The sequence below is a fragment of the Zalophus californianus genome, chromosome 5, assembly GCF_009762305.2.
Source record: "Zalophus californianus isolate mZalCal1 chromosome 5, mZalCal1.pri.v2, whole genome shotgun sequence".
NCBI classification, from domain to species: Eukaryota; Metazoa; Chordata; class Mammalia; order Carnivora; family Otariidae; genus Zalophus; species Zalophus californianus.
In genome coordinates, this window is record NC_045599.1 from 113,989,831 (window position 1) to 114,016,570 (window position 26,740).

The 26,740-nt window shown below is 36.1% G+C and overlaps 1 protein-coding gene across 5 annotated transcripts in view; it reads left to right on the forward strand.

Annotated features, from left to right (window-relative positions):
• Window positions 1–26,270, forward strand: part of LOC113929356 (sperm-associated acrosin inhibitor-like) — a 135,554-nt gene extending 109,284 nt beyond the window's left edge. For 4 of the 5 annotated variants that reach the window (XM_035727731.1, XM_035727729.1, XM_035727728.1 and 1 more), the window contains 2 exons: window positions 24,920–24,957; window positions 26,155–26,270. In XM_035727731.1, coding sequence (XP_035583624.1) covers window positions 24,920–24,957; window positions 26,155–26,165 — 49 coding nt within the window. In that variant the 3' untranslated portion in view covers window positions 26,166–26,270. Of the gene's footprint in view, window positions 1–437; window positions 764–24,919; window positions 24,958–26,154 lie in introns of those variants that run through there. The other variant, XM_027606205.2, reaches the window with a different exon arrangement.
• The last annotated feature ends 470 nt before the right edge of the window (window positions 26,271–26,740 follow it).

A 26,740-nucleotide genomic window follows, 5' to 3' on the forward strand; every position in this document is an offset into this window, starting at 1 on the left:
ATTGAGCAAGAAACCCTACTAGCTACAGAACTCTGAAATCATCACACTGGGCCCATTCCTGCTCAGAAGAGCTCCTCTGATGCTCCGCTCTGTCTGTTGAACTCCATGACACACTCCAAACCTTTCTTAGAAGCAGGGCATTCTGGAACCTTCCATGTAAACTCTCTTCCTGTTTCCTTCACTCAAGAGGAGTTGGCAGTCTTCAAGTTTGGTCAATTTTTCTGAGTCACCATTTTCTATCACAGATATTTCCTCTCCTTTAATCTGAAAATCTCTAATCCTCTCCTCTCTCAGGTCTGTGCAGTTTCCAAGATTGAATCCGGACACATTATCCCATTTTCAAATTCTCCTCATTGAGGAGCACTTAGTGCAATACCTAGAAATTTTAAGTGTTCTTTTAATAATTTCTTTTTCTTTCTCTTTTTCTTTCTTTACAGTGAAAGTGGTGGAGCATTTGAGTTTGGTTATTATGGTAGATGCTGATTTTGCCTGAGCTACACATCACTATGGCTTTTATTGTGATCTAGTTTTGTGGTAGATTCTACAACCAATTAGAACTTCCTCAGTCAGGGTTTTAAATTCCTAGATAACCAAAGACTTCTATGGTATTAAGATGGAATATCAGATGTTGAAGAATTTTCCTAAGACCCTATGAATGAAAGATTTTTCTTTTCTATGTTCAATTATTCAAAGACAATTGAAAAATTATCTTGTGTGTTTCTTAACATAAAATCTAATGCAATTTAAAATCATAAATATTTCAGTCAACACAATGTTCAATAATATTATCGTTTTAAAATACCCTTTCTTTGGTTGGTTAGTGGGTGAAAAGACATGAATACTTTTGGTAACTATAATAAAGAAATATTTTCAAAGGTGAACAAATAATACATTACTTGTGTATTTATTAAAAATACAGACACTTGGGCTCCTCTTTATCCTAAACAATCAAAACCTCTAGGAGAGGGATCTGGAAACTTGATTCTAAAATGTACTCCAGGTTAATCTTATGATTACAAATGTCAGGCAATATGCACTTAAATTCTAAAACATGGGTCTGTCTATCATTGAATGACTTGGAGACTCTGTTCAAAGATATTGTAAGATTTCTGAGATTTGGAAGAAAAATTATATTATTTCCTTTTTCTCTCATGAATCAGTCAAGAGAAAAGTTGGTGATCCTGGGGTGCCAGGCAACTCCGCCTTCATCAGGGCAGTCTCTCCATTTGTGGTCCAAGTCCAGTGATTCTCCATTTCTTTCATCTCTCACACAACAAGAAACAAGCTTTGTTTGGGTGGTCATATGTCATTTGAAGCTTGATTTTAATGGCAGAAATGAAGATTGATTACTAGAAGACAAGTATCAATCTGCTACATTATCAGGCCTGCTCTCCTTTTCACTAAACACTTCCACCTCTAAAAGAGTGATCTATGTGGGAGTTACATATTCATTTACATGAAAGGACTGGCATTTAGATTTTTTATCCATTAGAATGTAGATATTAGAGTCGCATTATAAAAATGCATTCAGCCACTTTCATAGTCTTTTTCATTATAGAGGACATGTATAAGAAACATTCAGTGAATGCTGGTAAATTTATACATATATTGCTTTCCCTTGTATTTAACATATTTTTTAAAAAATCACTACTATATGTTAAGCCCTGTATTAATGGTAGGGAAAAGTTGCTAAGGAAAGCAGATACTACTACTGTCTTCTAGGAACTTCGGGTATACTACTGGAAGTTAGTATCCATCAGCGATGGGAATTCCACCTCTCCGCATGACTGTTTTCTACACAAGCTTTGTCATCCCTTCTGTTATGTAACTTAATTCTTAAAGGAATCTTATTAGATGAACATCAGCTCTATATTTTAGCCATAATGTAAGTGGGACACAGGAAACTGAACATTTAAAATCTGACACTTGGTAAGGAAAATACAGTGTTTTCTTGAATTGAGATAAGGTTCACAAAACTTAAAATTTGCCATTTTGAAGCATAAGATTACATATATTTTAGTATACATTCATTTACAGTGCTGTACAACCATAACTACTAATTCCAACACGTTTCCATCATCTACCCCCTCCTCCAAAAAACAAAAAACAACTACATACTTCCCAATTCCCCACCTATCAATTCCTGGCAGCCATTAAACTATTTTTTATCTCTATGAATTTGCCTATTTGGACATTTCACATACATGAAATCCTACAATATATGTATGATTTTCACATGAAAGTAAATTTACTCATCTATTTATCATATGTTGTCTTTTGTGAATGATCGCCTGCACTTGGCATGGTGTTTTCAAAGTTTAACCACATTGTAGCATGTATCAGTACTTCTTTCCTTTTTATGACTGAGGAATATTCCATCTTGTGGATATACCACATTTTGTTTATCCATCTGTCAGTTTATAGACATTTGGATTGTATCTACTTATTGGCTTTTATGAATAATGCAACTCTGAACATTCTTGTGCAAGTTTTGGTGTGACCATATGTTTTCATTTCTCATGGACATACACCTGCAAGTAGAATTTCATTTGATAACCATTTTTCACATTTTTCAGAAAATGACAAACTGTTTTCCATAGTGGGCACACTCTTTCACATTTCTAGCAGGATTTCTTGAAGGTTCCAATATCTCCACATTCTCACCCAAATCACAATTGTTTATTTTTTAAAAATTACATTCAACCTTGGGCACCTGGGTGGCTCAGCCAGTTAAGCGTCTGCCTTCAGCTCAGGTCATGATCCCAGAGTCCTGGGATGAAGTCCCACATCAGGCTCCCTGTTCCATGGGGAGCCTGTTTTGCCCTCTGCTTCTCTTTCTCATGAATAAATAATATCTTCTAAAAAATTATATTCACCCTATTAGATGTGCAGTAGTATTTAATTGTGGCTTGATCTGCATTTCCCTTATGATTAACAATGTTGAACACCTTTTCATGTGCTTATTGGACATTTGTGTATCTTCTTTGGAGAAATGTCTATTCAAATCCTTTGCCCATTTTTAAATTAGTTTTTTGTCTTTTTTAGTTTTGAGTTGGTATTGTTCTTTATATAGTCTAGAGAGTAGAGTAAGCACATTGACTTACAAATGTGGCTTTATTCCATTTTGGGGTTATCTTTTTTTACTTTCTTGATACTGTCCTTTGATGCAACAATTTCTTTTTAATTTCATGAGTTCCAGTGTATTTATTTTTTCCTTTGTTGCTTGTGCTTTGGTGTTATATGTCAGAATTGCTACCTAATCACAGTTTGTGAAGATTTACAACTAGGCTTCCTTCTAAGAGTTTCATAGTATTAGTACTGGCATTTAGATTTTTTATCCATTTTGAATTAATTTTTATATATTGAATAAATTATGGGTACAGCTATACTTTTTCATGTGGTTATCCAGTTGTCACAGCACCATTTGTTGATAAGACTAATCGTTTGCCTTTTAATTTTCCTGGAACTCCTTTTTTAAATTATTTTTATTGTATTATGTTATGTTAATCACCATACATTACATCATTAGTTTTTGATGTAGTGTTCCATGATTCATTGTTTGCGTATAACACCCAGTGCTCCATTCAGTACGTGCCCTCTTTAATACCCAACACCAGGTTAACCCATCTCCCCACTCCCCTCCTCCCCTCTAGAACCCTCAGTTTTTTCCTCAGAGTCCATAGTCTCTCCCCCTCCAATTTCCCCCCCCTTCATTTTCCCTTCCTACTATCTTCTTCTTTTTTTTTTAACATATAATGTATTATTTGTTTCAGAGGTACAGGTCTGTGATTCAACAGTCTTACACTATTCACAGTGCTCACCATAGCCCATACCCTCTCCAGTGTCTATCACCCAGCCACCCCATCCCTCCCACCCCCCACCACTCCAGCAACCCTCAGTTTGTTTCCTGAGATTAAGAATTCCTCATATCAGTGTGATCATATTATACATATCTTTCTCTGATTGACTTATTTCGCTCAGCATAATACCCTCCAGTTCCATCCACGTGATTGCAAATGGCAAGATTTCATTCCTTTTGATGGTTTCATAGTATTCCATTGTATATATATACCACATCTTCTCTTTTTTTTTTCCCTAGACAAAGAACTTTATTAACCTTGTTTCAAACTTTATTCCCAGGCTTCTTCAGCTTAAATAGCTGCAAAGAATGAATTGTGTATAAGCAAAAACTGAAAAGAGCTGCAGTGTCCTAGGGGCTTGGGCTTAAAAATATTAGAGATCTAGATTTTATCAGATCCATGAACAAAATTTTAAAAAGCAGTCATAATATAAAATAGCAGCTCCCAGTAACTTCTTCAAGTTTTATGTTCTTCAGAAGTTGACTCAATTCAGTTTGCTTCATTCTTGGAAGCTTCATCAAAATTCTCCACGAGATCTGGAACTTCATCAACATCATCCTCTCCAGTAGCAAGTGGTGTTTTCCATCTACAGATTGTTTGGGCAGAGCTTCAGCCAGTCTTCTTCAACTAGTCAGACTGTCTGCACCGAGTTGGTTTAAGATACTGGGTAGCATTTCTGTCAGCCTCTTTGTCTCAGCATGGCCTGTAATGGTGAAAGTGTTCGCTGCCAGTGATGCCTGAACTTTGGGGTTGTTAAAATGGATCACTGTTCCTTGGTTTGTGAACATATTCACTTCTTCAATACCAGAGATATTGTTTACCCCTAACTTCTTTAAGGAGAACTGAGGTTTTTTCTCATCTGCTGTAGCCGTTCTATGAACCACCTTCTTCTTTCGGCGAGCAGTTCCTTTCCCACCAATGCGCACTTGTGCTTGCAGTTTGGCGAGTTTCTCCTGGTTCATGATAGTTTCTTTCATCTTGTTGGAGCAGAAATGGGACCACGCAGGGGAATAGGGTTGGCGCTCAGGGGGTCTCGGGCGGACCAGCTGAGATTAGGTGCACACACGCCTATACCACATCTTCTTATCCATTCATCTGTCAATGGACATCTTGGCTCTTTCCATAGTTTGGCTATTGTGGACATTGCTGCTATAAACATTGGGGTGCACGTACCCCTTTGGATCACCACATTTATATCTTTGTGGTAAATACCCAGTAGTGCAATTGCTGGATCATAGGGTAGCTCTATTGACAACTTTTTGAGGGACCTCCATACTGTTTTCCAGAGTGGCTGCACCAGCTTGCATTCCCACCAACAGTGTAGGAGGGTTCCCCTTTCTCCACATCCCCATCAACATCTGTCATTTCCTGACTTGTTCATTTTAGCCATTCTGACTGGTGTGAGGTGGTATCTCAGTGAAGTTTTGATTTGGATTTCCCTGATGCCAAGCGATGTTGAGCACTTTTTCATGTGTCTGTTGACCATTTGGATGTCTTCTTTGCAAAAATGTCTGTTCATATCTTCTGCCCATTTCTTGATTGGATTAGTTGTTCTTTGGGTGTTGAGTTTGATAAGTTCTTTATAGATTTTGGATACTAGCCCTTTATCTGATATGTCATTTGCAAATATCTTCTCCCATTCTGTCAGTTGTCTTTTGGTTTTGTTGACTTTTCTTTTGCTGTGCAAAAGCTTTTTGTCTTGATGATGTCCCAATAGTTCATTTTTGCCCTTACTTCCTTTGCCTTTGGCGATGTTTCTAGGAAGAAGTTGCTGCAGCTGAGGTCAAAGAGGTTGCTGCCTGTGTTCTCCTTTAGAATTTTGATGGACTCCTGTCTCACATTTAGGTCTTTCAACCATGTGGAGTCTATTTTTGTGTGTGGTGTAAGGAAATGGTCCAGTTTCATTCTTCTGCATGTGGCTGTCCAATTTTCCCAACACCATTTGTTGAAGAGACTGTCTTTTTGCCATTGGACATTCTTTCCTGCTTTGCTGAAGATTAGTTGACCATAGAGTTGAGGGTCCATTTCTGGGCTCTCTCTTCTGTTCCATTGATCTATGTGTCTGTTTTTGTGCCAGTACTACACTGCCTTGATGATTACAACTTTGTAATAGAGCTTGAAGTCGGAGTTGTGATGCCACCAGCTTTGCTTTTCTTTTTTAGCATTCCTCTGGCTGTTCGAGGTCTTTTCTGGTTACATACAAATTTTAGGATTATTTGTTCCATTTCTTTGAAAAAAGTGGATGGTATTTTGATAGGGATTGCATTAAATGTGTATGTTGCTCTAGGTAGCATTGACATCTTCACAATATTTGTTCTTCCAATCCATGAGCATGGAACGTTTTTCCATTTCTTTGTGTCTTCCTCAATTTCTTTCATGAGTATTTTATAGTTTTCCGAGTACAGATTCCTTGCCTCTTTGGTTAGATTTATTCCTAGGTATGTTGTGGTTTTTGGGTGCAATTGTAAATGGGATCGACTCCTTGATTTCTCTTTCTTCAGTCTTGTTGGTATATAGGAATGCCACTGATTTCTGTGCTTTGATTTTATATCCTGCCACTTTACTGAAGTCCTGTATGAGTTCTAGCAGTTTTGGGGTGGAGTCTTTTGGGTTTTCCACATACAGTATCATATCATCTGCAAAGAGTGAGAGTTTGACTTCTTCTTTGCCGATTTGGATGTCTTTTATGTCTTTTTGTTGTCTGATTGCTGTGGCTAGGACTTCTAGTATTATGTTGAATAGCAGTGGTGATGGTGGACATCCCTGCCGTGTTCCTGACCTTGGGGGGAATGCTCTCAGTTTTTCCCTATTGAGATGATGTTCGCTGTGGGTTTTTCATAGATAGCTTTTATGATATTGAGGTATGTACCCTCTAGCCCTATACTCTGAAGAGTTTTGATCAAGAAAGGATATTGTACTTTGTCAAAAGCTTTTTCTGCATTTATTGAGAGGATCTTATGGTTCTTGTTCTTTCTTTTATTAATGTATTGTATCAGTTGATTGATTTTTGGATGTTGAACCAACCTTGCAGCCCAGGAATAAATCCCACTTGGTCGTGGTGAATAATCTTTATAATGTACTGTTGGATCCTATTGGCTAGTATTTTGGTGAGAATTTTTGCATCCATGTTCATCAAGGATATTGGTCTGTAATTCTCCTTTTTGATGGGGTCTTTGTCTGGTTTGGGGATCAAGGTAATGGTGGCCTCATAAAATGAGTTTGGAAGTTTTCCTTCCATTTCTATTTTTTGGAACAGTTTCAGAAGATTAGGTATTAATTCTCTTTAAATGTTTGGTAGAATTCCCCTGGGAAGCCATCTGGCCCTGGGCTTTTGTTTGTTGGGAGATTTTTTTATTACTGCTTCAATTTCCTTAGTGGTTATAGGTCTGTTCAGGTTTTCTATTTCTTCCTGGCTCAGTTTTGGTAGTTGATACATCTCTAGGAATGCATCCATTTCTTCCAGATTATCTAATTTGCTGGCATAGAGTTGCTCATAATATGTTCTTATAATTGTTTGTATTTCTTTGGTGTTGGTTGTGATCTCTCCTCTTTCATTCATGATTTTGTTGATTTGGGTCATTTCTCTTTTCTTTTTGATAAGTCTGGCCAGGGGTTTATCAATCTTATTAATTCTTTCAAAGAACCAGCTCCCAGTTTCGTTGATCTGTTCTACTGTTCTTTTGGTTCTATTTCATTGATTTCTGCTCTGATCTTTATTATTTCTCTTCTCCTGCTGGGTTTAGGCTTTATTTGCTGTTCTTTCTCCAGCTCCTTTAGGTGTAGGGTTAGGTTGTGTATTTGAGACCTTTCTTGTTTCTTAAGAAAGGCTTGTATTGCTATATACTTTCCTCTTAGGACTGCCTTTGCTGCATCCCAAAGATTTTGGACAGTTGTGTTTTCATTTTTATTTGTTTCCATGATTTTTTTTTAATTCTTCTTTAATTTCCTGGTTGACCCATTCATTCTTTAGTAGGATGCTCTTTAGCTTCCATGTATTTGAGTTCTTTCTGACTTCCCTCTTGTGATTGAGTTCTAGTTTCAAAGCACTGTGGTCCAAAAATACGCAGGGAATGATCCCGATCTTTTGGTACCAGTTGAGACCTGATTTGTGACCTAGGATGTGATCTATTCTGGAGAATGTTCCATGGGCACTAGAGAAGAATGTGTATTCTGTTGCTTTGGAATGGAATGTTCTGAATATGTCTGTGAAGTCCATTTGGTCCAGTGTGTCATTTAGTTTTTATTTCTTTGTTGATCTTTTGCTTAGATGGTCTGTCCATTTCAGAGAGGGGGGTGTTAAAGTCCCCCACTATTATTGTATTGTTGTTGATGTGTTTCTTTGCTTTTGTTATTAACTGGCTTATATAATTGGCTGCTCCCATGTTGGGGCATAGATATTTACAATTGTTAGATCTTCTTGTTGGATAGACCCTTTAAGTAGGATATAGTGTCCTTCCTCATCTCTTATTATAGTCTTTGGTTTAAAATCTAATTTGTCTGATATAAGGATTGCCACCCCAGCTTTCTTTAGATGTCCATTAGCATGGTAAATGGTTTTCCACCCCCTCACTTTCAATCTGGAGGTGTCTTTGGGTCTAAAATGAGTCTCTTGCAGACCCCATATCAATGGATCTTGCTTTTTTATCCAGTCTGATACCCTGTGTCTTTTGATTGGGGGCATTTAGCCCATTTACATTCAGGGTAACTATTGAAAGATATGAATTTAGTGCCATTGTATTGCCTGTAAAGTGACTGTTACTGTATATTGTCTGTGTTCCTTCCTGGTCTATGTTAGTTTTAGGCTCTCTTTTTGCTTAGAGGACCCCTTTCATTAGTTCTTGTAGGGCTGGTTTCATGTTTGCATGAAATTTCCTTTAGTTTTGTTTGTCCTGGAAGCTTTTTGTCTCTCCTTCTAGTTTCAGTGACAGCTTAGCTGGATATAGTATTCTTGGCTGCATATTTTTCTCATTTAGTGCTCTGAATATATCATGCCAGTCCTTTCTGGCCTGCCAGGTCTCTGTGGATAGGTCTGTTGCCAATCTAATGTTTCTAGCATTGTAAGTTACAGATCTCTTGTCCCAAGCTTCTTTCAGGATTTTCTCTTTGTCTCTGAGACTTGTAAGTTTTACTATTAGATGTTGGGGTGTTGACTTATTTTTATTGATTTTGAGGGGGGTTCTCTGTGCCTCCTGGATTTTGATACCTGTTTCCTTCCCCAAATTAGGGAAGTTCTCTGCTATAATTTGCTCCCAATATACCTTCTGCCCCTCTCTCTCTTTCTTCTTCTTCTGGGATCCCAATTATTCTAATATTGATTCGTCTTATGGTATCACTTATCTCTCAAATTCTGCCCTCGTGATCCAGTAGTTGTTTATCTCTCTTTTCCTCAGCTTCTTTATTTTCCATCATTTGGTCTTCTATATCACTAATTCTCTCTTCTGCCTTATTTATCCTAGCAGTTAGAGCCTCCATTTCTGATTGCACCTCATTAATAGCCTTTTTGATTTTGACTTGGTTAGATTTTATTTCTTTTATTTCTCCAGAAAGGGTTTCTCTAATATCTTCCATGCTTTTTTCAAGCCCAGCTAGTATCTTTAAAATCATCATTCCGAACTCTAGTTCTGACATCTTACTAATGTCTGTATTGAGTAGGTCCCTGGCAGCTGGTACTGCCTCTTGTTCCTTGTTCTTTCTTTGAGGTGATTTTTTTCCATCTTGTCATTTTGTCCAGAGGAGAATAGATGAATGAGAGAACAAAATGCTAACAGGGTAACAGTGACCCTAGAAAAATATACACTAAACAAATCAGAAGAGACTCGAAACCAGGGGAAAAGAAAGAAAAAAGAAAAAGAAAAAGATAAAAAAAAAGAATATGATCAAATATGATCAGGCTCGTGCATAGATCAGTGCCACACAGTAGATTTTGTGTGTATTTTGGTCTGTTAGAAGAAAGTGCTTCCCAAAATTTTAAAGAAAGAAAAACTTATATATGTACAAAAATAAGGGTAAATACAATGAAGGGATGGAATATGACTGTAAAGATGAAAATTATAAAAGATTTTATAAAAGGAATTGATAAGATAAGAAGTTGATTGAAAAAAGAAAGAAGAGGATTTAAAAATAAAGGGAGAGAAGGTGATCAGGCAGGAGACTAGAACAAAGCCATACACTAGAGATTTAGGGTATATTTTGGTCTGTTAGAAGAAACTGTATCCCAAAATTTTAAAGAGAGAACAACTTATATACCAAAAATAATGTTAACTACTATGAAGGGATAGAAGATGACTTTAAAAATGAAAAATAAAAAAGATTTTTTAAAAAAAGGATTGATAAGATGTTGGTTGAGAAAGGGAAAAAGAAAAATTCAAAAAAAAAAAAGAAAAAAATTAAAAAAGTTAACTTTGAAAGACTAAAGAATCATGGTAAAAAAGCCATGAATTCTGTGTGCTGTATTCACCTAGCTCTGGAGTTCTGCCATTCTCATTGATCAGTAAACTTGGTTTTGGCTGGTTGTTCTTGCTGATCTTCTGGGGCAGGGGCCTGTTGCTGTGGTTCCCATATGTCTTTGCTGGAGGCGGAATTGCCCCACTTTTGCTGGTCCGGGCTAAGTAATCGGCTTGGGTTTGTTCTCGGGAACTTTTGTTCCCTGCAAATTTTTCATACAGCTTTGGAGGAGGAGAGTGAAAATGGCGGCCTCCCAGGCTCCTTCCCGGAGGAGCTGAGAACTTGGGGCCCCACCCCTCAGCGTGCCCCCAGAGAAAAACAGTCAATCACTCCCATCTCCCCCATCTCCAGCCGCACTCCGTGCTTACCCAGCCTGTGAATGAGCGTTTCTATCTCTGGCACCCGACTTGGTGTGGAGTCTCTGAACCCAGCAGATCCCTGCGGTGCGCTCCCTCACCGCTCCTCCCGGGGGAGGAAGGGGATTCTCCCTGGATCTGCTGCTTGTTGGGTCCCTGCTGGAGGAGCAGTGGCCCGACTGTGCCGCGGATCATGGTTTATGGCAACCGCAAGCTGAGAGCCCGCGCCTCAGCTCCGTCTCTGCAGCCGGCTTCCCTGCTCTGATACCTGGGAGCTCTGCCACACTCAGGCACCCTGGGTCTTTCTGTGACCCCGAGGGTCCTGAGACCACACTGTCCCGGCAAGCGTCCACCCCCGCTTAGCCACTGGAGCAACGTCCCTCAGCAGAGCGACTTCATAAAAGTTCCAGCTTCATGCTCCGTGGCTCTATCACTTGCCGGTAACAGCTGATGGAGGCCCCCTCCCCCGCCGTCTATCCTCCCGAATATCACCTCAGATTCACTTCTCTGCACGTCCTACCTTCCAGAAAGTGGTCGCTTTTCTGTTCAGAGAGTTGCTGCTATTCTTTTCTTCGATCTCCTGTTGGGTTCCTAGGTGTTCAGAATGGTTTGGTCCCTATCTAGCTGAATTCCTGGGACCAGACAAAATTTAGGTCTCCTACTCCTCTGCCATCTTGCTCCTCCCCCAATTTTCTTGGAACTCTTATCAAAAATAAGTTGATTAGTCAAGATAGTGTGGTATTGGCCAAAGAATAAATAGATCAATAGAACATAATAGAGATCCCAGAAATAGATCCCCCCACCCATAAATAACAGTTGACTGATCTTTGACAAAGGAGTGAAGACAAGGCAATGGAGCAGAGAATCTTCTTAATAAATGGTGTTGGAACAACTAGACATCTACATGCAAAAAAATATATCTAGACACAGACCTTACACCCTTCACAAAGATTATCTCAAAATGAATCATAGACATAAATGTAAAATGCAATACTATAAAACTCCTAGAGGATAACATAGGAAAAAACCTAGATGACCTTGATATGGTGATGCCTATTTAAATACATCATCAAAGGCTCAATCTATGAAAGAAATAATTGATAAACTGTACTTCATTAACATTAAAAACTTCTTTCCTGTGAAAAACAATATCAAGAAGACAATCCACGGGGCACCTCAGTGGGTAAGTTTGTTAAGTGTCTGCCTTCAGCTCAGGTCATGATCCCAGGGTCCTGGGATGGAGTCCTGCATAGGGCTCCCTGCTCAGTGGGGCATATGCTTCTCCCTCTGCCCCTCCCTCTGCTTGTGCTCTCTCTCTCTCTCAAATAAATAAATTTTTTTTTTTTTTAAGAAAGAAGACAATCCACTGACTGGGAGAAATATTCTCAAAAGACACATCTGATAAAGGACTATCATTGAAGATACACAAAAAACTCCCACAACTCAACAATAAGAAAACAAACAGCCCAATTAAAAAATGGGCCAAAAATCTTAACAGACACCTCACCAACAAAGATATACAGATGGCAAATAAACATGAAAAGATTACTCACATCATATATCATCAGAGAAATGAAAATTATTTTTATTAAAGACTTATTTATTTATTTTAGAGGGGATAGGGGCAGAGGAGAGGGAGAGAGTCTTAAGCAGACTCCATGTTGAATGTGGAGTGATGAAGGACTCAGTCTCATGATTGTGAGATACGACCTGAGCTGAAACTAAGAATTGGACACTTAACCAACTGTGCCATCCCAGATGCCCTGGGAAATGAAAATTAAAACAACAACGAGATTCTATCACACACCCATTAGAATGGACAAAAACCCAAAACATCAGAACCACCAAATGCTGCCAAGGATGTGGAGCAACAGGAACTCTCATACATTGCTGATGGGAATGCAAAATGATACAGCCACTTTGGAAGACAGTTTTGCAGTTACTTACGAAACTAAACATACTCTTACCATATGATCCACTGATTGTGCTCCTTTGTATTTACCCAAAGGAATTAAAAATTTGTGTCCACACAAAAACCTTTATAATGTAGTAACTTTATCCATAATTGCCAAAACTTGGAAGCAATCAGGATGTCCTTCAATATGTGAATGGGTAAAAAAAACTGTTGTAATTCAGACAACAGAATATTATTTAGCCATAAAAAGATAAACTATCAAGCCATGAAAGACATGGAAGAAACTTAAATGCAAATTACTAAGTGACAGAAATCAGTCTGAAAAGGCATATTTTATATGATTCCAACCATATGGCATTCATGAAAAGACAAAACTATGGAGACGGTAAAAAGTTAACTATTTGTCAGGGAAGAGACATAAAAATGCAGAGCACAAAGAATGTTTAGGCCAGTGAAAATACTCTCTTGTGATATTCTAGTGATAAATATATTTCATTAAACTTTTGTCCATACTTATAAATGTACCACACCAAGAGTAAACCATGAGGAAAACTATGGATTTGGGGTGAGTATGATGTGTCAGTGTAGAATCATCCTTGGTAAAAATATACCATTTTGGTGAATGATATTGATAATGGGGGAGCCTATGTATGTGTGGGGCAGAGAGTATAAAGGAAATCTCTGTAGCTTCCTCTCAATTTTATTGTAAATCTAAAACTGCACTAAAACAATAAGGTCATAAAATATCAATTGAGCATATGTGTATGAGTTTATTTTGACTCCTTACTCTGTTACTCTATGTGTCAATCCTTATGCCAGTACCAAATTTTTTATCACTATAACTTTGTAGTGTGTGTTCAATCTGGTTATGTAAATCCTCCAACTTTGTGCGTTCTCAAGATTGTTTTGGCTACTCAGGGTCCCTTGAAATCCAATATGAATTTTAGTATTAGACTGCCAGTTTCAGCAAAAAAGATGGTGGGAATTTTGATCAGGATTAAATTAAATATACAGATTGCTTTAGGGATTATTGCTATTTTAATGAGATTAAGTCTTCCAAACTATGAACATGGGATCTGTTTCCATTTCTTTAGGTCTTCCTTAATTTCTTTTAGCAGTGCTTTTTAATTTTCTTAAAAATTAAAAAAAATCTCTTAAAAAACTCAGCTTGTATGTATGTTTCTTTTTTTAAAAAATGTTTTTATTTGAGGATAGTTGACACACAATGTTATATTAGTTTCCAGTATACAACATAGAGATTCAATATCTCTACATTTATGCTGTGCTACACAAAAGTGTAGCTACCATCTGTCAATATAACAACACTATTACAGTATCATTGACTGTATTCTTTATGCTGTGACTTTTATTCTTGTGATTTACTCATCCATCTCCCACTCCCCTTCACCCTTTTTGCCCATACCCCCACCCCCCTTTTCTCTTGCACTCATCACTTTGTTTGCCGGATTTATAGATCTGTTTCTTAGCAACATTTTTTTTTAATTCTCAGTGTACAAATGTTTCACTGGTTAAATTTATTTCTAAATATTTTACTATTTTTGATGTGTGTAAATTGTATAAGTGGAATTGTTTTTCTTCATTTTGGGGGAAATTATTCATCACCCCTGAGCATGGAAATACAATGGATTTGTTAAATATTGATTTTATATTCTCTAATTTTGCTGAACTTTTTAATTTGCTCTAATAGTTTTTAAAATTATTTTTTATTGTGGTAAAAAACACATAACCAAAATTCATCATCTCAACCATTTCCAAAGGTGCAATTCAGTAATGTTAAATATATTAATGTTGTTGTACAACTAATCTCCAGAAATTTTTTGCCTTGTAAAACTAAAACTCTATACACTCATTAAACTGCCCATTTCTTCACCCCAAAGCTCCTGGAAGGCAAGATTCTACTTTCTATTTTTATGAATTTGACTGTTTCTATGAATTTTATAAGAGTGAAATCACGCAGTGTTTGTTTTTTTGCCCCTGGCTTATGTCACTTGGCGTAATATCTTCAATATTTATCCATGTTATAGCATGTGTCATGACTTTCTTCCTTTTCAAGGCTGAAAAATATTACATTGTAGTACGTGCCATATTTTGTTTATCAATTCATCTATTGATGGACACTTGGATTGGGTCCAACTCTTGACTATTGAAAATAGTGCTTCTATAAATACGAGTGTGCAAATATTTCTTCAAGATCCTCATTTCAATATTTTTGGAAGTATACTTTGAAGTAGAATTGCTGGATCATATGTTAATTCTATTTTTAATTTTTTGAGAAATTAAAGTATTGTGTCCTACAGTTGTCTGTACCATTTTGTATTCCCACCAACAAAACACAAGGATTCAACTTCTCTGCGTCTTTACCAACAGTTATTATTTTCTGGGTTTTTTTTTTTTTTTTTGATAGTAGTGATCTTAGTAGGCATGAGGTATAGGTAAAATTATTTTTTTCATTTCCCAAATGCTTAGTGATATTGACATCTTTTTATAGACCTGTTTTTCATTTATATTTCTTCTTTGGAGAAATGTCTATTCAAATCTTTTGCTCATTTTATAGTCGGATTGTTTTTATTGTTTAGTTGTAGGATTTCTTCATATATTACAGATCTTAACTCCTTATTAGATATGATTTTCAAACATTTTCTTTCATTCTGTGGGTTTCATTTTCACTGTTAGTTGTGTCCTTTGATGTACAGATTTTTTTTTGCATCATGATATAACCCGACTTGCAATTTGATATAGCCCAAAAATCTATTTCCCTGATGATGAGAGATGTTGAGCATCTTTTCATGTGTCTGTTGGCCATCTGGATGTCTTCTTTGGAGAAATGTCTGTTCACGTCTTCTGCCCACTTTTTAATTGGATTATTTGTTTTTTGGTTGTTGATTTGTGGAAGTTCTTTATATATTTTGAATACTAACCCTTTATTGGATATGTCATTTGCAAATATCTTCTCCCATTCAGTAGATTGCTTTTTAGTTTTGTTGATTGTTTCCTTCGCTGTGCAGAAGCTTTTTATTTTGATGTAGTCACAATAGTTTATTTTGCTTTTATTTCCCTTGCCTCAGGAAACATCTAGAAAAATGTTGCTATGCCCAATGTCAGAGAAATTACTGCCTGTGCTCTCTTCAAGGATTTTTATGGTTTCAGGTCTCATATTTAGTTCTTTAATCCATTTTGAGTTTATTTTTATATATGGTGTAGGAAAGTGGTCCAACTTATTCTTTTTCATGTAGGTGTACCATTTTCCCAATGTCATTCAGCACCATTTGTTGAAGAGACTGTCCTTTTCCCATTGCATATTCCTCCTTTGTAGAAGTTTAATTGATTGTATAATTGTGGGGTTTGTTCTGGGTTTTCTCTTCTGTTCTATTGACCTATGTGTCTGCTTTTGTACAAGTACCATACAGTTTTGATCACGACAGCTGTGTAATATACCTTGGAGCCTGGAATTGTGATACCTCCAGTTTTGTTTTTCTTTCTCAAGGTTGCTTTGGCAATTCAGGGTCTTTTGTGGTTCCATACAAATTTTAGGATTGTTTGTTCTACTGTGAAAAATGGTGTTGGTGTTTTGATAAGGGTTGCATTAAATGTGTAGATTGCTTTGGGTAGTATGGACATTTTACTAATATTTTTTCTTCCATTCCATGAGCATACAATGTCTTTCCATTTCTTTGTGTCGTATTCAGTTTCTTTCATCAGTGTTCTGTAGTTTTCAGAGTATAGGTCTTTCACCTCCTTGGCTAAGTTTATTATTAAGTATTTTATTATTTTTGGTGCAATTATAAATGGGATTGTTTTCTTAATTTCTCTTTCTGCTGCTTCATTATTAGTATATAGAAACACAACACATTTCTGTACATTGATTTTGTGTTCTGTGACTTGACTGAATTCATTTATCAGTTCCGGTAGTTTTATGGTGGAGTCTTTAGGGATATATAATATATATATAATCATGTCTTCTGCAAATAGTGAAAGTTTTACTTCTTCCGTACCAATTTGGATGCTTTTTATTTATTTTTGTTGTCTGATTGCTGTGGTTAGGACTTCCAGTACTATGTTGAATAAAAGTGGTGAGAGTGAACATTCTTGTCTTATTCCTGACCTTAGGGGAAAAGTTCTCAGTTCTTCTTCATTGAGTATAATGTCCGCCATGTGTTTTTCATATAAGGTCTTTATTATGTTGAGGTATGTTCTCTCTAAACCTACTTTGTTGAGGGTTCTTATCATGAATGGATGTTGCCCTTTGTCAAATGCTCTTTTCTGCATTTGCTGAAATTATTATATGGTTTTTATGCTTTCTCTTATTGATCTGATGTGTCATGTTGATTGATATGCAAATATTGAACCACCCTTGCCTCCCAGACATAAATCCCACTTGATCATGGTAAATGATTTTTTTTAAATGTATTGTTGGATTTGATTGCTAATATTTTTTTGAGGATTTTTGCATCTATGTACATCAGAGATACTGGCTTGTAGTTCTCTTTTTTTGTGTGGTTTCTTTATCTGGTTTTGATATCAAGGTAATTCTGGCTTCATAGAATGAATTTGAAAGTTTTTCTTTTCTATTTTCTGGAATAGTTTGAGAAAAATATGTTTTAACTCTTCTTTAAATCTTTGGTAGAATTCGCCTGTGAAGCCATGTGGTCCTGGACTTTTGTTTGTTGGGAGTTTTTGGATTACTGATTCAATTTCATTGCTGGTTATCGGTCTGTTCAAAATTTTCTATTTCTTCCTGCTTTAGTTTTGGTAGGTTATATGTTGCTAGGAACTTATGTATTTTCTCTAGGTAGTTTAATTTGTTGGCAAATAAGTTTTCATAGTATTCTCTTACAATTGTTTATATTTCTGCAGTGTTGGTTTTTCTTTCTTCTCTTCTATTAGTGATTTTCTTTATTTCAGTCCTCTCATTTTTTGGATGAGTCTGGCTAGAGTTTATCAGTTTTGTTGATCTTTTAAAAAAAACCAGCTCCTGGTTTCATTGATCTGTTCTAATGTTTTTTGTTTGTTTCTTTGTTTTTTTAGTTTCTGTACATTTATTTTTTCTCTTATCCTTATTATTTTCTCCCTTCTGCTGTTTTGGGTTTTGTTTGTTTTTCTTTTTCTAGCTCCTTTAAGTATAAGGTTAGGTTATGTATTTGAGATTTTTCTTGCTTCTTGAGGTAGGCCAGTATTACTATATACTTCCCTCTTTGAATTGCTTTTACTGCATCCCAAAGGTTTTGGACCATTGGGTTTTCATTTTCATTTGTTTCCATGTAATTTTTTTATTTTATTATGTTATGTTAATCACCATACATTACATCATTAGTTTGTGATGTAGTGTTCCATGATTCATTGTTTGCATATAACACCCAGTGCTCCAGTCAGTACGTGCCCTCTTTAATACCCACCACCAGGCTAACCCATTCCCCCACCCTCCTCCCATCTAGAACCCTCAGTTTGTTTCTCAGAGTCCACAGTCTCTCATAGTTTGTCTCCCCCACCGATTTCCCCCCCTTCATTTTCCCTTCCTGCTATCTTCTTCCTTTTTTTTTTTTTTTAACATTCCATGTAGTTTTTTATTTCTTTTCTGATTTCTTGGTTGATTCATTCATTGTTTAGTAGCATGTTATTTAACCTCCATGAATTTGGGGTCTTTCCAGGTTTTTTCTTACAGTTGATTTCTAGAATTGTAGTCAGAAAAGTTATGAGATATGACTTCAATCTTCTCAAATTTGTTGAAACTGTTAACTTGTTTCGTGGTCTAACGTGATCTATTCGGAGAATGTTTCATGTGCAGTTGAAAAGAATATGTATTCTGTTGTTTTAGGATGAAATGTTCTGAATATGTCTGTTAAATCCATCTGTCCGAGTGTGTCATTCAAAGTCACTTTCCTTGTTGATTTTTTGCTTAGATGATTTATTGATGTAAATGGGGTGTTAAAGTCTTCTGCTATTATTGTTTTATTATCAGTTAGTTCCTTTATGTTTGTTACTGTTTTATGTATTTGGGTGCATAAATATTTACAATTGTTATATCTTCTTATTGGATTGTTCCCCTTTATTATTGTCTAGAGTCCTTTATCTTTTGTTTTAAAGTCCTTTTTTTCTGATATAAAGATCGCTACCCTGGCTTTCTTTTGACATGCATCTGAATGATAAATATTTCTCCATCCTCTCGCTTTCAATCTGCAGGTGACTTTAGGTCCAAAATGAGTCTCTTGTAGGCAGCATATAGATGGATCTTATTTTTTTTATCCACTTTGTCACCCTATGTCTTTTGATTAGAGCATTTAGTCTATTTACATTCAAAGTAATTTTTGATATGTATTCACTGCCATTTTGCTACTTGTTTTGTGGCTGTTTTTGTAGTTTTTCTCTGATCCCTTCTTCTCTTTCTCTGTTTCATGGTTTGCTGGCTTTCTTTAGTGATATAGTTGGATTCCTTTCTCTTTATTCTTTGCATATTTATTATTGGTTTTTGGTTTGTGGTTACCATTAGGTTTGAATATAACATCTTCTGCCTATAGCAGTCCATACGAAGTTGATGGTCACTAAAGTTTGAACCCATTCTTTACTGCTCCTCCTCTCCCCCATCGCCACCATGTTTTAGGTATATGGTGTCATATTTTACATAGTTTTATTTTGTGAATCCCTTGACTGGTTTTTACAGATATACTTATTTTTACTGCTTTTGTGTTCCTTGCTTTTCACGCTCTCACTTATGATCTTTCCTTTTCACTCAGAGAGTCCCTTTTAATATTTCTTAGAGGGCTGGTTTAGTGGTCATGGACTCCTTTAGTTTTTGTTTGTCTCTTTATCTTTCTTATTCTGAATGATAGCCTTGCTGGATAGAATATTCTTGGCTTCTGAGTTTTTCCTTTTAGCACTTTGAATATATCATGCCACTCCTTTCTGGCCTGCAAAGTTTCTTCTAAAAAATTTGCTGATAGTCTTAGGGTTTCCCTTGTATTAACTGCTTTCTTTTACTACTTTAAAATTTGTTTCCTTTATCACTATTTTTTGCCATTTTAGTTACCATGTGTCTTGGTGGGGACCTCCTGGTTTTGATCTTGTTGGGGAATCTGGATTTCTGTCTCCTTCCCTAGCTTAGGAAAATTTTCAGCTATTATTTCTTCAGTAAGTTTTCTGCCACCTTTTCTCTCTTCTTCTGGGATCCCTATAATGCAAATGTTATTATGCTTGATGGAGTCATTGAGCTCTCTAAGTCTCTTCTCATTTTGCATAATTCATTTTTTCCTCACTTTCTCACCTTGACTACTTTCCATTACTGTGTCTTCCAGGTAATTCATTCCTCTGCTTCCTTTAGCCTGCTATTTATTCCGTCAGCTGTATTTATTTCATTTATTGTGTTCTTCTCTCTGATTGGTTCCTTTTATCTCTGTGTAAGGGTTTCACTGATGTCCTCTATTCTTTTCTCAAATCCAGTGAGTGTCTTTATGATCATTAAATTCTTTAAATTCTCTATTGGGCATATTACTTATCTCAGTTTTGCTTGTGATTTTGTCCTATTCTTTCATTTGGCGCATATTCCTCTGTCTCCTCATTTTTCCTAATTCTCTGTGTCTGTTTCTGTGTGTTAGGAAAGTTAGCTACTTCTCGGGCTCTTGAAAGTAGTGGGTGGGGCACACACTTTCAAAAAGGTGGCACTGGTCCTTTTTCACAGGGGATATACAGCTGCTGTGGAGACCAGGGCCAGCCAGGGCTGCTCCACAAAGTGTGCCAGAGCCGAGCTCTTTTAGAGCTGAGTGCAGCCGATTTTTACTGGTTGGAAAAACTCACAAAATTCAGTGCCTCTGCTTTCCAAAACCAAAAGCTATGGAGATTCATTTTCCCCATGCAGGCTCCCTGGTGTGATAGTCTGTTTCTTACCGTTTCTCCACACTCCCAGCTCCTTCCGTCCTGTGGCCAGACCTGCAGGTTTTAGCTCCCCACCCTATCTCTGCCCTTCTTACCCTCTTCAATGTGGTCTCTTCTCTACTTTTAGTTGTGAAGTTTGTTCTGCCAGTCTTTGGGTTGCTTTTTGGGTTATTTGCACTGATGTGAGTGTTATCTAGTTGTATCTGTGGGATAAGGTGAGTTTAGGATCCTCCTATTCTGTTATCTCTCCCAGATATTCCGATTTATGTCTTTTGATTGGGGAGTTTAATTTATTCACATTTAAAGTAGCTACTAATAGTGAGGAAATTATTATTGCCATTTTTAATCTGTTTTCTCTATATCTTATAGCTCTTTTGTTCCTCATTTCCTTCTTTACTGTTTTCCTTTGTGTTTAGTTGATTTTTGTAGTGACATACTTTAATTCCCTTTTATTTTCTATGTATATTCTGTAGAAATTTTCATTGTGGTTACCATCAGAATTACACGTGACATACTACAGTTATAACATAAATATACTATTGGTTTTTTTAAAGTTTTTATTTTAATTCCAGTTATTTAACATATTTGAATATACTATTGTTATAAAAATCTATTTTAAATGGATAACAACTTAACTTCAATTGCATAAAGTTTACTCTATTGCAGATCTGCCCCCTCACTTTATTTTATTGATGTCACAAATTCTATCCTTTTATATTGCCTATCAACGAACATAAATTTAAATTAATTTTTATGCTCTAGTCTTTTAAATCCTATAAAAGAATGAAAAGTGGATTTATGGACCAAAATTAAAATAATATGGGGTTTTATAATTGTCCATACATTTACATTTACTGGAGAACATTTTCATATCATTTTGAGTTATTGTCTATTGGCCTTTCACTTCAAATTGAAAGTCTCTCTTTATCATAATTTTCTGTAGGATAGCTATAAAGGTAATGAACTCCTTCACTTTTTGTTTCTCTGGGAATGTCTTAATTTCCTCCCTCATTTTTGAAGGACAATTTTGCCAGATGTAGAATTCTTACTTGGCAGTTGTTTTTTTTTTTCCCCCACACCTTAAATTTATCAGCCACTCTTCTGTCCTTCAAGATTTCTACTGAGAATTTCTGGTCCTAATCCCTCCTGACAAATACATAGAAGAAAGGAAGTTCATTGTATGGAGTATAAGCAGCTTTCCTGCAGCTTCAGTTCTAGGCCTCAGTTTGCTTTTTCCTCAAATACCCTGCACCAGAAGGCTTGGTCTGCCACAGGCATTTTTGATGGTGTCTATGTAAATAACTCAAAGAGCTAGTGTAAGCATACTATTCAGTTTACTATAAAAAAGGAGTATTTTCTCTACTTGTGACATGTGGGTTCTTCAGTTAACTAACATAACATAATAAAAAAATTAAAATAAATAAACGAATATCAAACAAAAAAAATTTGGCACAAAACATTACTAGTCTCAAAGTTTCTTTCTAAATCCTGGGCTTCCTCACTGCTAAATATAACACATAGGATTAAGGTGGCAAATGCCTACCAAACACACAACTTAACTGCAGGTAGTTTAAATGTTTTATCCCTATTCATCACACATATATAAGATACACACTATACTTCTCATATAAAGAAAACTGTGGATTCAAACTTTATGATTGAATACTGAGTCAAAGTTACTCAGTAATAGATAGGATTTGTACTTGGGTTTTTCAACTGCCAGAGCTCTTTCCACTGAGTCAGACTGAAGAAGATTAGTTAATAAAGGAGAAAATAATAATGAATAAATCTCTCCCTCTTTTTTTCTTTTTAAAGATTTATTTATTTGAGAGAGAGAGAGTATGAGCAAGGGGAGGGGCAGAGGGAGAGGGAAACAAGCAGACTGCCGGCTAAGCAGGGAGCCTGACACTGGTCTTAATCCCAGGACCCTGAGATCATGATCTGAGCCAAAACCAAGAGGTGGACGCTCAACCAACTGAGCCACCCAGGTGCTCCCTTTTCTTTAAAAGCCTCCAGTGTCTCTCAAATATCTCTGATGGAAAGAACAAATTTTTACCATATAATTTAAGGCAGTGTCCCATCCTGTTTCAACTTCATTCCCCAGATTCTCTCTCCTACTCTAAAAAAAAATGAGTTCTGGAGACCTAACACACAGGATAGTTATTATAGTCGACAATACTGTTTTATAAACTTTAAAGCTGCTAGGAGACTAGATTCTCACAAGAAGAAGAAGAAGAAGAAGAAGAAGAAGAAGAAGAAGAAGAAGAAGAAGAGGAAGAAGAAGAGGAAGGAGGAGGAGGAAGATATTTAAGTGATGTGATAGAGGTGTTAGCTAATACTGCATTGGTAATCATATTGCAATATGTTAATGTACCAAATCAACATGTTGCTCACCTTAAATTTACACAGTGTTATATGTCAATTATATCTCAATTACAAAAACATATTTGCATCCTGTCCTCTTAAGTTTCCTTAAACCTGGCTGCCCTTGAGACTCATCTGGGAGCTTTTACAATGTACTAATGCCCAGGATGAATCTACTAACAATCAATTCACAGTTTTGACTGCAGGACAAGATATTCATACTCTTGAAGTTTCCCATGTAATTCTAGTATGCCTGTAGTTTTTTTTTTAATATTAAATGCTTAGGTCATTAATTATCTAATTATCATTCCCAAACTCTTCTTTTTCTTGCTTGATCCTCTTGCCCTTTCTCCACTCATTTAGAAAGCTTTCACATACCTTCTTTATCTTAGGATCTATGATGTTTCCCCATACGTCTGGGGATCAAGTTGTCCTCAAATTTTCTGTTTAGGAAGATCTCTTGAGAAGTATGTGTGACCTACTTTACAGCCCCAAGGAAGGACAAGAATATCTCTGTGTCTTATCTGCCCTGGGCCATCAATCTTATCCCATCAATCTCCTCAACAGCAAACAAATTAAAAAAACTTAGCTGGAAGGAGATGGCTGAGGAGGAAATGTGAACAAGGTAGCCATAGTCTCCAGAGCTGTTGACGCCACTCCCTGTTATCTCTCTGTGTCAGGTGGGTCATGTGGGGGATCTAGGGAGGTGGCCCTGGTGTGTAGCACGGCATGAAGATTGCTCCAGGTCTGTCTTTCCAGAGATATCTGTTCCTATTTCCTGAGGAAAATAACTGAGATTCAAATGTGTAGTTTTTAAAAAAATGCAGCCAGGCTTTTTCTGGGCTGAGTACAAGTTGGGAGAATAATCTCAGTCCTCCCATTTTGTTAATAGATATTTTGGAGGGCTTTCTTGTATATCTTTTGGGGGTGGGGGACTTCCAAGTGATGAGACTTTATGTTTTACTGAATCATAGGGTTGTAGGAAGGTAAAAGGGGATAGTAATCTAGGAGGTTGGAACAATTCATTTAGAAATAAGAAACATTTGAAAACTGGGTCTTTTGGGAATCCAATTTAGCATGTATCAATGTTACAAACGTTCTTAAAGGTTTCTCTCACAGACTTGATAAAATGTCCCTCTTGTCATCAAGAATCAAAGTTTTTTTGATCATTGCCTTCTTATTTCCTTATTATTCTGGTGAGTAAATTTTTATTCCTGGGTGAAACACTACATATCCTAGGAAAAAAATGCAAGAAGCAACTGTTATAATTTTGGAAAAGAGAAACTGATTTTTATGGAGTTTGGAATTCATAAACCAGTAAAATGAAACAGGCACATGATCCAAATGCTTTAAATTACTTTTGTTATTCTCATTTCCCACATTAGAGAAGTTGCAGTGGAATGGTAGATTACAATAGGCAGTAGTTTTTAGGTCTTTGTTCATCTGTAATTCAAGAACTTCAACTAAATTCTTTTTCCTTTTTGGTCCCAGATTTCATGATTACTAAGTGCAAAATGTAGGAAGAATGATGTCTTCTAGGTCTGACATTCCTTGACAATCTGATTTGTTGTTTGCCAGCTCTGAGTCTACTAAGTTAAGGCTTTGTGTAGAGGAGAACTCATTGATTCTTTTTTTCTAACAACTTATCTACTGATGAAGCTCAAGGTTGTCCATGAATTTCAGAATAAGGTAGTTGTGAGGTATCATTTGGAGCCCCCCAAATAGGGCAAAGTACTGCTTAATTCTTCCTACTTAAGTAAATGCATGCAAAGCATTTTCTTCCTTGACACTAAGATAGCTCCTTTAAAAATGTATATAAAAAATAATATCTTTAAGCAGAGTATGAGGTGTTATTAAGAAATAGCATACACACTGGTTTTCCACATAGCTAGATTAATTTGGAAATTAAATTTTTAAAAGATTTGTCTCATTATAAGTTTTTTTTAACTACTGCCACAAAATTCTCATTTATTATGTGCAGTGAGTAAGCAATTTATGTCAATTTCTGCTGCAAATATATTTGGATGCCTCTTATCAGACTATGTTTTTTGTTTGTTTATTTGTTTGTAACTTTTTCTTCTCTGCTTTGGTTGCAGAAAATGGATTTGTAAAACCATCCAAGAACAAGGTTTCAGTAAGTTATTACTGATTGATTTGGAAGTAAAAAAAGATAAAATTTTAACCTTATTTTATTGAAATATTTAACAATAAATTTACCAAATGTACAACAGAATGAGGTTTCAAAATTAAAAAAAAATTTATATTTTTATTATACTAAATTCAAGAAATATAATCTAGCCAGCAATACAAAACCATCTGCCACTACCTACCTTATTATATAAGATGATAAAAGGCATATACTTCTATCCCAAGATTCTATTTATTGGCAATAAGATGCGTTGTACACAAGAATCTGAGAAAGAGGACACCTGGGTGGCACAGTAGGTTAAGTGTCTGCCTTTGGCTCAGGTCATGATCCTGGGGTCCTGGGATTAAGTCCCACATTGGGCTCCCTGCTCAGCGGGGAGCCTGTTTCTCCCTCTGCCTCTGCTGATCCCCCTCCTTGTGCTCTCTCACTCTCTGTCAAATAAATAAATAAATAAAATCTTTTTTAAAAAAAGAATCTGAGAAAGAGAAAAGCGTGTTGGAGTAAAATTATTCATCCTCATAAAACAAGTTAAAAAAATGAACCACCAAATGATAAATTTAATGTTAAAAGATAATGACTTCCATATATTCACATAGTAGAATATTACATAGAGATGAAAATAAATGAACTATAGATCTAAACAATATCAGCATATATATAATAAGATCACAAAGGAGTGTAAAAAGCAAGTCATATAAGAATATATGTAGTACTGTTTTCTTTGTATAAATTACTAAGATACCCTAAACATATATATGAATACATGTATAAATTTGAAATGTATAAATATTGACGTTTAGTGAATATATTTATTGATATGTGGTGAAATTACAGAGGAATGCAGGAAATAACAGAAAATTCAGTTTGGTGATTTCCTCTAGTAAAGGGGGTTGGAGGAGATGTGATCTGCTGGGGAAGATCATGAGTGTGGGTATGGATTTCCGACATAATAAAAATACTTATGCCAATTACATGGCCCTTATCTTAGTAGACGGTTTATATATTTAAAGAAATGGTAATTTTTAAAACTTTCTCCTAGGTTGTATGTACACAGATATTTGTCTTTGTACCTATATACTGATTATATTTACCCTATTGTGTCTGTGTGACATTTCATATAAAAATGAATATTATTCATACGTTCATTATTCAATAAACTTATGTTGTCTTTCTGTTTTACAGTCAATATGTGAAGTGTATGATAATCTGGCACAAATTTGCACCAGAGAATGTTATCCAGTCTGTGCAACCAATGGCCAAACTTACTGGAATAAATGTGTTTTCTGCCTTGTTGTGATGTAAGACCGCAGTAGCAAACGTGTGCTTTCTAAGTAATGAAATGCCAATTACAAAATCTTCGTACATCTATGTTGCTGATACTCTAAATACAGAATACACAGAAAATAACTAATATTTCTGTAAAAGTCAAAGAAACACACTTGTATCTTTCCTTGAAATTCTTATTTCTAAAAGTTTCGTGTTTGAGCTCTCAGACCATAATCATGCTGGGTGTTCTACAAACATATAAATCAATTAATTTAACTGACTATGAATTACTAATGACAGATGCGCAGCCAATATGACATAATTCCAAAGCTCTGATGCTATTCAGTAGATCTCTGCTATACTCTAAAATCCATCAAATGAGCCTATTCTTGCTGGAAAGAAACTCCTCTGATGGTCAGGTTTGTCCCCTGAACTTCATGAGAACTTTTCAAACCTTCCTCAGACTACAGAGCATTCTAGTACACTTCCACCAAAACTTTCT